This window comes from Epinephelus moara, chromosome 11 (assembly GCF_006386435.1).
Source record: "Epinephelus moara isolate mb chromosome 11, YSFRI_EMoa_1.0, whole genome shotgun sequence".
NCBI lineage: Eukaryota > Metazoa > Chordata > Actinopteri > Perciformes > Serranidae > Epinephelus > Epinephelus moara.
Genome location: NC_065516.1, coordinates 17,166,286 through 17,179,287, shown reverse-complemented (window position 1 = coordinate 17,179,287; position 13,002 = coordinate 17,166,286). Strand labels below are relative to the sequence as shown.

The 13,002-nt window shown below is 39.2% G+C and overlaps 1 protein-coding gene across 1 annotated transcript in view; it reads right to left on the bottom strand.

Annotated features, from left to right (window-relative positions):
* The window catches only part of ptprn2 (protein tyrosine phosphatase receptor type N2), a 179,129-nt gene extending 167,433 nt beyond the window's left edge, over positions 1-11,696 (bottom strand). Inside the window, exon 1 of the mRNA XM_050056635.1 lies at positions 11,375-11,696. Coding sequence (XP_049912592.1) covers positions 11,375-11,459 — 85 coding nt within the window. The 5' untranslated portion in view covers positions 11,460-11,696. The remainder of the gene's footprint in view (positions 1-11,374) is intronic.
* Between the last annotated feature and the right edge of the window lie 1,306 nt (positions 11,697-13,002).

Below are 13,002 nucleotides of genomic sequence, written 5' to 3'. Positions count from 1 at the left end.
AGCCAGTTTCTATTCTTTTTTTTTTTTCCCTAAAGATATTTTTTTTGGGCATTTTGCCTTTAATGGATAGGACAGGCAAGTGTGAAAGGGGGAGAGAGAGAAGGGGGGATGACATGCAGCAAAGGGCCACAGGCTGGATTCGAACCCGGGCCGCTGCGGCAACAGCCCTGCACATGGGGCGCCCACTCCACCACTAAGCCACCGACGCCCCGCCAGTTTCTATTCTGAATGACAGACAAAAATCAAGATCATGGATTCATGGTTGAAATGTAGCAGCAATAAAACTGAAAACATGGAGAAAGAAGTGAGGGGGAGGTACTTGAATGAAAAAAAAAAATTGAAACTCAAGCAAGTACAGTTGCCTACGATATAGCACTTAAAATTACAAACAAATTCAGGTATGAAAATATTGATGAATCCCAGCTATGTGCATAAAACATTTGTGCCCATGGTTTAAGCACAGATTTTTGTGTACCCACTGTTTGTGAATGAGACCTGATATCTACATAATATCTTATATCTTATCTTATTGTTGTTATCCTGTTGTCTGAGAGTGACAAGACTGAAATCAAAACAGTAAAGTTGTAGGCCATAAAACAAAAGCAATTAACTGAAAGTTGCTTTAAAGCTCCACAGAGCTGAGCATGTACTGCAGAGTTTGGTGATAATCCTCAGTAGGGAAGAACCCTGTTGGCATTACACAGTCATTTGATCCATTGCTGATATAAAAATATTGATTAAAGCAGCTTTAAGGTTTGTTAAGACATGAAGCTGGTACTCCTCAATATTTAGCCAAAGTTTTGATGTGATTAATGCACCATATGCACAAGCCACTCTGAGCTGCCCTACAATGTAATGCCACAACAGGGGGAAAAATTGGGACGGGGTAGGATAAAAATATATAAATAATGAATAATGGTACAAACAGCTTGTTTAATCAGAGCTGGGTATGGAGTCTTTTTAGTGGATTTGGGCCAAAAATTTGCAGGGACAATGTCACTAATGTACTCCGCAGACTACAGTAGTCATATCAATTAGTCACAAAAATAGGAAAATAACCTCCCCCATTAGATCTGTAGCATCTCTCCCTCGCCTGGCTTCCTCCTAACAGTCATTCTGTTTCCCTGCTGCACTGAGAAATGGTCTGGAGTATTAATCAGCATCACCCTTAGACGAAGCAGGCACATTACTGCTTTAATCACAGCTGAGATAGTATAGATTAATTCTTGTGCTCAGCTCGCAGCCTTCAGAATCCTCATTACTCTGTTATTGTCCTCATTATAAATCTTGGCTCTTCGACACAGAGGTGACCTTCACACTGACCCTTTTACCAACGCTGTTTAATTTGAACCGAATGAAAGTCGTGAAAAGGCTTAACAGAGCCGTTGAAGCTTCCTTCTAATGCCCAAGGCTGTTTTCACACTTTGTGTCACAAGGCGGTGGAGCTCAGGTGTGGGGCGAGGTGAGAAAGGACTATGCACTGTTATGTGCAAGTGGGCGAACAGTTTTAACAACATAGTAGTGTTAATGCATCACATTCTTAAACCTGACAAGCCTCCGAGGAGTAAAACACGTCTACTGAAATGTAATTTAATTTAGATAAGAATGAAAAGAAAGAGCAGTCCTTATGAACTTCCTCTGGTGGCACTCTTCCTCCTTGACCCAGAATATCTTCTGGGTTCACCTTGAACCAGAGCAAGAAAGAGAGTAACGAGATGGATTGCCTCGACACGCCTATTTGACACAGTTCCGACTTCCTTCCTCTCAAGAGCCGCTGACATTTGTCGGGAAAGACACAGAAGCGCAGCCAGCCGCTTTGCTCCCACTGCCTCGTCTCAATAACCGCTCAAAGCCAACACACTCCTCCGAGCATCTGTTGAGTCACAAAGAAACATTGCACTTCGTCTGTTATCACACCAGCCGTGGCAGCATCCCAAGCCAGGAATATACAGCCTGCTTTGTGTCAGGAATTCAGTGCTTACACTTAAAAGGCTCCAACTCTGAAAATTAACCAAACAATCTTATATTCCCCATGCATTCTGAAACACAGCAACACATCATGAATAGCTTATCAGTCCACAGTTCTCAAAACAAGACTGCAGCAGCTGTATGATGGTTCACTGCAGCTGAGAGGAGGTCGTTCATAACACTGTGTGCTGTTTATTAGTTGGAATCAATAGGCATATATTGCATTCAACAACAGATGATGGCAGAAAATCTTGATGTTAAGACCAATTACACTCACATTGAATGCTGCAGCTGTTGAGATTATTAATTTAGAAAAACAAGCTTTGCAAACAGTGCACCAAATGCTCATTTAACCGCCCTGCGCAGCCATGTGCACAATGAAGAGCTGTACTCCACAATAAAAATCTCATCCAATAAATAGTTTGCCATTTAGTGGATGAGTCAAAGCCTATGGTGAATTCTAGAAAAGCCCCACATCCAAAGTGTCAATAAAGCCTGAACTGAAGGCCGACGGTTGCTGACCCTTTATCAGTCCAGTCGAGATGACTCAGACATCCTGAGAGATGAGAAAAATGCTCTGCGACCTTTACAGAGACTATGAGAGACACTACGGCAGGGTTTTATTCGTTCTGGCAGTCCCATTATCCTTGGATCAGTTTTACTTTAATTAGGATTTGGTATCAGAGGGCATTCAAGCAGAGTGTTAGAAATGAGAGTTTTCATTATTCAGAAATGTCTCAGCTTTTAAAATCAAACATGCAGCATGAGCAAATGTGAGAATGTGTTGCTTGTGTTGGTATTAAAGCTTATTGATATGAGGTCTGAATGGACATGTTATGAAGTTAGACAGTGTATTTAAAGGGTTTTGGACAGGCTAGAGCTCAATGGATGGCAATTTTGGTCTGATAGGGTCCAGTATGGTGGCTGACGAGGGCAGTAGAGCTCCACTTCCATTTGGAGAAACGTGCTAAGGAAACAATGCCAATTCAAAAATGCGTACAAAAATCCAAAACAAATACAACAACAGAAACATGCTGCAAATAAACAACATGCAAAAGAAAGCCATAAAAAATAGATTAACGGCAAAAACTCTGCAAATACAGAAATGATGCAAAGTAAAAAAAAAACTTTCAGCCTCTATGGGAGGCGCTGAGTGGAACAGCTTGATATTTCACCCACGAGAGAGACCATAGACTGCAAAAATAATGGACATAGCTAACATGATGTCACCCATTGGTTTGCGGACTCCAGTTTTGCAGCCTCAGATTTGGCATTTCGGCCATTGCCATCTTGTTATTTTGGAGCTAGAAGTGATCATATTTGGACACGAAGCTGGTGCTGTGGAGGAGCGAGGGGTGGATCTGACTGTGATGCTGAGGACACTATCTGCAGACAGCCTGTCACTCAGAGCAGCCTGTCATTAAATATGCGTAACTCTAATGTAAATGGGTGAGTTAAATAAAACATCAGCCCCCGTACAGCTGTCATGAAGGGGGCAATCGCTATAGAAATCAAAACCATTTTTTGTACCAGGCTGTATTTATGTTCCGGCTGTTAAGTTGGGCATTTAGCGTAGGTGTGTTTGGGGATTGACAGGCCTCTGGAGCCAGCCTCAAGTGGCCATTCAAAGAACTGCAATTTTTGGCACTTCTATGTTGGCTTCATTTTTCAGCACCAGAGGTTGCTACTTGAGAGACCAGATGAGAGGGTGTGTTTGTTTTTAACAATTAAGAAAAGTAGAGTAAAGAGGTGACATAAAACTGTATGTACTGGAAATCCTTTTCACATTTGGCCTTGGTCTTTTATAATATTATAAAAGATAAACAGATTTACGTAGCTATTGTTAGCATCAGGGGTGTAGTGGTTTTTGTGTGCTGGAGCGCATTTATGATGCGCGTGCACGGTTAAGTTATGGCTCGTTTTATGTAACCACTTTACTAGTAAACAGTTAATAGCTATAGACTGTGAAAAATATTACAATTCACTTTGCTGTTACAATGTTACTGCAGGCAGCTACTAGCAGCTTTTAATGTGGAACGTTTCCTTGCATGTTACTCAATGCAAAGCTGACGTCTTGGTTCAGTCAACACGCCTTAAATGTCATTATGACAACTTTGACTATACCTTTTGTTTTTATTGTCTCTCTTGCACGACATACGCTTTAGTGATGATTGGATCTTCAAGCACTTAAAAAATGTACATGAATTTCAACCAGATTATGCAAACTGCAAATATCACTAAGTGGAGGAGCGTTGTTGGTGTGCTACCGCAGCACTACAGCCCTGGTTAGCAGCTAAGCTTTTAGCACACTTGCAGCATGTTTCCGTTGTTACCAAGACTTGGATTTTTGCATGTGTTTTTGAATTGGTGTCATTTCTGACACTGCAGTATGTTTCTCCTACTGGAAATGTTTTGGGACCTTGAAGCGCCTATACTCCTGTCAGCCATCATATTCCAGACTGAAATATCTCAACAACTGTTGGATAGATTGCCATTAAATTCTGACAGACATTTGTAGCCTCCAGAGGATGAATCCTACAGACTTTAGTATTCGCCATCATGAAGTTGATATTTGTGGTTTTAATAAAATGTCCCAGCAACACTTTAATGGACTAGCAGGAAATTCAGAACACACATTCATGCCCCCTCACAATGAGCCTTTGGACATTCCCTCTTTGATGATCTTTGGACATTTCCTCTAGCACCATCAAGTCAAAATTTTAATTTGGTTTGTGAACAAATACCCACACAACTATAATACCATTCCCATATACCTAAGCTGTGCTTTGTGTTTAGTGCTAATTGGCAAATGTTTGGCATGGTAAACAATCTTGATTTTTTTTTTTTTTTTTAGTTGGCTGAAAGAGAGTCGGTGGAAAACTGTAGGTTACTTTAAAATGTAACTATCGGTCTTATTTTTATTGGTGTCTTTTCTGTTTTCTGTTAGTTCAGTAAAAGGAATTTGGGCTGCAACAATCTATAATCTCTTAGTTATTTTCTTGATTAATGGGTTTTAATGGATTAGTTGTTTAGTCTTTAAAATGTCAGAAAATGGAAAAGAAAAAAGCAATCAATCAGTGTTTCCAAAAGCCAAAGAAGACGTCCTCAAATGTCTTGTTTTGTCCACAAGCTATTCAGTTTACTGTCATAGATGAGCAAAGAAAACAGAAAATATATCACATTTAAAAAGCTGGAATCTTTTTTTAAATACTCAAACCAATATATCGATTAGCAAAATACCTGGTGATTGCTTTAATAGTCGACAACTAATCGATTTATCGTTGCAACTCCAGTGTTGGAAATAATTTCCTTTCATTTTTTAAAAATCCAACAAGCAATTTGTTGTATTTTAGCAGTATACTAAAAGCAGCAGAAAGACAGAACCGAGCACACTTTAATATCACAAATATTATCATTATCACGATATTCAGTAACTTTATCGCATATTTTTTTCATATCGTACAGCCTTAGCTAACACAAAGGACCAGCATTTAAACACTGTCACTGTGAGCATGCTACTATGCTAAAGTTAGCATTTAGCTCAAAGCACTGTTGTGAGTGAATACAGCCCCACAGAGCCTCCAGCAATGGCTGTAGACATTGTTTCCACTTCTATTCTGCTACAGATCAAAACACGAAATGTGAGATTTCATGATTTGTCTTTACAGACAGCTTATTTCTAAACTGAATTTGAAGCGCAGTTGTGGTTCCCTCTTAAATTTCTCTTCTTTCACATTAATTAATTAATGTTTTTTTTTTTTTGCACTTTTAGTAAAAAACTAAACTGTTTTAAAATGGTTGGTGGGATGTCGTCTCACGTGAACTATAATGGGCTTGATCCCAGGATGAACCCCGTGAAAATAACTGGTCCCCTAGGACAGACGGGGAGTGCCCTAGCAACTCAGGAAATCATAAGGACAGCACAAAACCCGCAACATATAGGATGAAAACGAAGCTCTTCCAAGTGAAGCAAGATGTCTAACCTTACTCAGATATATACCATGTTCATAATCCATACTGTTGTAAAATGTCTGTCCACATGTCAGAGCACATTTCAATCCTCTCAGATGATTTATAACCACTATAAGATATTTGATATTACCACTCAGTCCTGATATCTATGGGATGACAGAGCCCTGTGGCAAAATAGATAGAGCTCAGCAGCCTATGAATCAAATCTAACTTGTCTGGGTATATTAGGCGATGGCTGCTGATAGCCAGCCGTAATGAAAAGGCCCAGCAGCATAGCCTTAAAGGACAATGTCTCCATGTACATATTGCACATAACCAACCCTGTCATATATCTCTCTCCATCAATATGTCCTGTAACACTCCTTAATTTGAGTCATTTCTATGAAGCCAGTGTGGCTGAGCTGAGACCGAATCCTTCAAGTTGCAAATGCTGCAGAAGGCCTTGGTAATCAGCACAATCAATATGGTGTGATGAAATGTTTTTTTAATTTTCATGCAGTCTCACTTGTTTAACTGAGTCTGATCTCCATGTTCCTGTGAGATTTGTGAATGCATTATTGGACTACAGCTACCATCCTGATGGGTGTTGGATTGATGTTTTCATTTAATTAAACCCCAAATGCTATTCATAACTTGTTTCTTGTTATCAGATTGATATTTCTCCATTCCAGTTGCCTCCCTGTCTGTTCAACAAACTTGCTGAAAGTATTTATCTTGCTAACAAAACATGACCTTGCAGTTGGGGAACGGCTGCCTGTCTCATTAACAAACTATGGGATTTTCAGTGGTTGTTATTGGGATTCAGGACAGTGCCAAACCTCTGCAAACAGTAAGAGATGCTGAACAGAATTTTAACAACAGGCCTGATAGCAACACTGATTGCAAGGCACTAGAGTGTTAATGCGCAACAAAATCTATTCCTGCAAATTTTCTATTGGCAGGGCGCTCTTCAGTAGTCAATGAATTCATTATTCAAATTATATTCTTCCTAACTTAGTGTAAACAGAGCATTAACCTTCCTGCACAATGCCACCCTTTGGCTGACTCTCAAGCATGCTTTTGAATTGTGCCGCGCTTCAAGGCACTGGACTCCAGGCTGGTTGTTGAGTCACTCCCGCAGGAAAGAACCAGAAAAGTACAACATGCTAACCTATCCATGACCTCGACTGTTTGTCAGAAGACAAGAGCGTCATCCAGGAGGAGACGGCACGGACATTATGATCAGATCAAGGTGACTAAACAACATGTCTTCGCATTTTACTGCTGTTTATGTCATCCTGTGAGGGCTAGAGTGAATCTAAAATATGTGAGGCAGTTGTGACTTACAGCCTACTAAACTGCTCTATGAAGGCAGAGAACTACGGTGAAATTTCAGGCTGGCAGCAACAGATAGAAAAGTTGTTCATTTTGTGCCCAGGGCTGGAAATTAGCACCAGTTACCAGCCAAATGCTGGTAAAATATGCAAGTCGCTGCTAGATTTGCTTCACTCACCAGCCAATAAAACAATGGCACTCTATTGAATGTCTGGTAGATTTTGGAATCCACCAGACACAGTGGCAGGTGGACAAAACATTAATTTCCAACATTATTTATGCCTGTTTGATTAGACCTACACAAGTCCCATAGAACCTGCATAAGACCAAAAATGCAGATACGACAATCTGCCTTTGGACAATTTTCAGTGAAAAACACAGTATCAAACAATGAAATGAATGTGTTCATGTTTGTTGTGCTTTTTAACTATTTTTTTTAAAAAAAACAATAAATCTATTTTGATTATTACAATGCATAGTTATAGATGTGAACTGTATCTTTTGTGCTAGTGTCTGTCTCCTATCTAAAGTATATTGAATATTTACACTGTATTGCAATGAATGATAAATTAATCTACAATTTAATACAATCAAATTAGTGATTTTAAGAGGGATTAACATGTATTTCTGTTTTGCTAAGTGTCTGCTTGTCCATGTACTATTAATACTTAATTTAAAATCAGTTTGTGAAGAAAGGCACTATCTACCTTGTTCCTGAGGGCACTACTGTAGAGTTGATTATAGGTAAAAGTTCTGGTGAGATAGCGGAAGAAGTTTGTCGCATTCACTGCCTATAGTTAGTCTCAGTGGCTAATCATGATGGCTAACCGCTAACGGTGATTCTTTTTGACATTATTTCACCTTAAATGTAGCAAATATTGATTTTCTTTTAACAGATACTTCATTAACATTAAATTAACTTTTTCTAAAATATTGTAAATGCGTTTATTCAACAACAGTGTGTTAAATTTGCAGCCAGAACAAAAAGGGATTGTTTCTGTAACCACTGATAGTTTCCATCATCTACCAACAAACAGGAAGATGTTTCCACCCGCACAGTACAGCGTTACTACTGCATTGCTAAAATGTGCTTCTGTGCCTTGTTATCTGACACCAAGGGCTGCTGCAATTAAGTGAAACGCTGAAATGGTAGTTACTCTTACAAATCTAGTTTCCATTAGCAAAAGTTTAGCTGGGTTAAGTAGTTATGTGTAATAACAGAATAACCAAAATGTTGGTTCACCAAAATGTATATCAGAAAAATGAGTTCCCAACTGGGTGAATTCACGAGAACGCGCACCTCAAGTCGTAACAACAACTAAGAAAGTTGGGGAAAAGTTTGCAACCTGAGTTGCTGAGTTAACATCATATGCAGAAGCAGGTATGCAAATGTAAATGTTCAGTTGATGGTAATAAACTTTTTATTACTTCACATATTACATGTCACTTTTTTTGCTCACATTATTTGGAATATGGTATTAGGTTGTAACCCTTAGTTGCTGTCAACTTACAGTGACCTAGATTAGCTAAAAAAGCTGTTAACTAGAATTAGTAAAGCAATATTTTAGTAGTTTTAGGGGATGTACTGGTGCAGCAACAAGTTTGAGTTAGGTTAGTTAGGTCATACGACCGTGGTGTAGTTTGTTTATAGCCTAACGTTAGCTTTTTACTTTTAGGCTTCAATAAGTGGTGTTGATTTGTGAAGACTATCTTTCTGAACAAAATGTGTAAGAATCATAAACTTTTGCTACAGAGCGTATTTCCAACAATAATTCAAAATCCAATGGAAAAATCCCAAAGGCCTTTTGACAAGCGAACCAGTGCAATGCTAACTTCAGCGTCGCAGCCACTGAGGCAAACTATACACAGTCAATGCGACTAACTACCTCCGCTATTTCACTATTTCAAGTTTTACCCATAATCATATCTACAGTAGCACCCTCTGGATAGGGCAGAAGAGCAATGAATAAGTTTAATTTAGCTAGCCTAGCTAATTTTAGCAAAGGCTAGCTATGGCTACCTCCCCTGCTAGCTTACACTTGATACATCTCCCCAGTGATCTCAGCTCCTTTAGCATAAGCTTTCTAGTTGTCTGTCTCTCTGTACTAATTCAAGATGCTGTTCTGACAAAAATGATACATTTCCACTGCATCATTTTTTGTAATTTGGTAAAACTGATGCCAAAAAGTCTGATTCAAGTCTTAAATCAATGTGACCTAGTTACAGCATTTTGGTTTTCTAGGGCAGAATAGCAGAGCTTGAACTGCCTCTAAGACATGCATACCTCATGTATTCAAATATCTTATTTTTGCTGTCTGTCTGCATGTCTGTATGAATACCACCGATTTACATTGCACAAGAGCTTGTGTATTAAAAAGTCAAATTCTGTGAACTCTTGGTAGGGTCAGGCGACTGTTGCAGTGCATTAAAGTACTTTAAAAATGCTAAAGAGGCGACACTATTTTTCCGGCACTATGAATTTGAAAAGTTTGGAGGTTTTTAGTGCTATGCACAGAGCCAAATTCACACCACTGATTAAATTTTACAGCACTTAATTTCATAATCAGAGCGTGCAGCTGCAGACTTATTTCTCCCCGTCTGGCTTTCATGTGCTCTCAGACAGACAGGACATAAACACCCACGCACAGCACGCTCTCGCCGTCTCTCCTCCACACAAACACAACCATGCATATATATGTGCACTGGTTTTATTATAAGTAGATAGACACTATATACAATTACACCAGGACACCTTGATCCTGAGCTTTCCAATGACACAGCGTAATCCGCAGAGGGACTCATTAAAAACAATAAGCACCTCTAAATCCCTGCCACACTCTGACAATGGAGACCTTTTCCACACACCCAGAAAAACATGCTGAGAATTCAATGAGAGAAATGCACTCAGGGAATAAACACCGACTCATTCACAAGTATTGTAAGCATAAATTAGACAACTTGCAGGTAGAAAAACCTCACCTGTCAAATAACAATTAATGTCCTTTCTATATTGTGTATGCTGATCTAATAGCCAACAAGATTATATGAAGACAAAAATTAAACTGTACAGCGGGTGCATGAATATAACCCATTAAAAAAAAAGATAGACACCCTCTGCTTCTAAATATAAAGAATATGATGCAGCTCGGAGCCTGTATGAATCATCACAGAGCAGGAGTGCCAGCTTGAGACCTATATTTGCCTCTTGCTCATTATAAAGTTTATACTGTCATGTGTTCTGACTGCTGATCCCAGGCCAGTAAGTGTGACTAGAGGTGCAAATTGGAGCTTGTAAGTAAGGAGAGACACACTCAAACCTAAAGCAGTAAAAATGAGATCCTCTAATCTCTTTCCATCTTTTACCAAAGGACACAATTATCACAATGGCTTCTCTAATATGTCATACTTTGGACATGTGCCATACTTTTTCAAATTATAGCAGTAGTGTCTGAGGCAAGAACAAATCAAGGGTAATGAAAATACAACCGGGCCAAGTCTGAAAATGAAGCAGGGCTGTATGAAAGATGCCCTTTTCCTGAGGAGGCATAGGATATTATTAAATATTTAACTGGATTTAAAATTGCATGCTCCTTACGGGCATGTGTTGAGTAATTTTTATGAGCACGGAGGCTATTAAACCCATGTGAAATTGAGTGCATTATTATGGTTGTGTGTGTCAATCAGGCTTAACACTCATTATAGGCTGCAGAAGTTGTCCTTTGTAAAGTGTAAAGCATAAAGTGTTTTTTTATATGGAGCTAGCAGTAAGGATAAATACCAGCGTTCATAACAGAAGCAATAAGTCTCACAGCAAACATTTTATCCACTGGGCCTGATAGATTATGTAACTTTTCCTGTTGGATCTTCACATCTCATGCAAACAGCTACAGCAAAACACAAACACAAGTTTTTGGAAATAGCAAGAAGAAGATGAGCATATGCAACTACTGTAATTAACTATAATATTAAATTACTTTTGCACTGTTTGTGTAAACAACCCAGCCAGGTGGATTAAGCACCATGGACACAGTCTATAGGCGCTGTAAAGATAAAACACTTGGAAAACAAGAGCACGGTTTGGAAAATGATAATAAAAACAAAATGCAACACAATTTCTTACCAAATTTTCTGTCAGCGATGGCAGGTGAGGAGCAGAGGCTGACAGCCAATGCAGCGAAGAGGATGGGACACCACAGTGAATCCATACCGCTCCTGCCTTATACAGTACTACTAATCCATCGCACACCTCCGCTAAAACAGCATGATGAACGCCGACTCAGGTGGGAGCTGCTCGGACGAGACTCGGACTACAGAAACATGTTTGAGGAGAAAGCTGAGGAGAAACGCAGGAGCTGAATGTACAAAAAGGAAATCGCTAAATGGCAACACAATACAGGCGTTGTTTCAGCACCACAAACAGCAACCAGCTTCACGGAGGAGCCCCTCCTAAGTTACTGACGTCAAACACACATGGTGAGGAGGGATGATGCGTGCAGCATGCAACAGCGCCCTGGAAGGAAGCACAGAAGGATGGATGGACGGACGGACGGATGGATGGATGGATGGACGGATGGATGGCAGGGGAGACAGGAAGCCATGAAGTTTACACCGACTGATACATCTTTTCTGTCTGGATAAATAAATGTACTGTTCCAAATTTAGATTTGTGGGAAACACATAACATGTCACAGACAAAATGTCATCATAAGAAAGATATAGAAAAGCGCAAATGAAACTAAATGTTTTTATTGTCCTTTTGTGGTGATTTATTATTTGTAATGTTTCTATTATTGCAGTGACTTTTAGAGCACAAGTGCAGCAAATAAATATAAAATAATAAATAAATATAAAAACCCATGTCTGTCTATTAATCCATCCATCCGACCATCTATCAGTCTATCACCTAACCATCCATCTAACCCGTCTATCTATTTAACCATCCAACCATCTATCTATCCACCTAACTGTCCATCTATCTATCCATCCACCTAATTGTCTATCCATCCATCTATCTATCCACCTAATTGTCTATCTATCCATCTATGTAACATCTATTCATCCATCTATTTATCAAATCGCCTATCTATCTATCTATCTATCTATCTATCAGTCTCTGTAACAGTCTATCTATCTGTCTCTGTAACAGTCTATCTATCTATCTGTCTCTGTAACTATCTATCTATCTATCAGTCTCTGTAACAGTCTATCTATCTGTCTCTGTAACTATCTATCTATCAGTCTCTGTAACAGTCTATCTATCTATCAGTCTCTGTAACAGTCTATCTATCTATCTGTCTCTGTAACTATCTATCAGTCTCTGTAACAGTCTATCAGTCTCTGTAACAATCTATCTATCTAACCATCCATGTAACATCTATTCATCTATCTGCCCATCTAACTGTGTATTTATCTGTTCATCTGTCTATATATCTATCTGTCTATCTTATCCAACTAACCATCTATCAAACCGCCTATCAATCTATCATCTAACCATCTATCTATCAAACGTCTATATATCTAACCGTCTATCTATTCATCTAACATCTATGTAACCATCTATTCATCTATCTGCCCATTTAACTGTCTATCTATTCACCTGTCTCTGTCTATTTTATCCATCTAACCGTCTATCAATCTATCTAACGTCTATCTATCTATTCGTCTAAGTGTCTGTCTATCCATCCATCCATCCATCCATGTGTCTATCCATCCATCCATCCATCCAAGTGTCCATCATCCATCCATCCA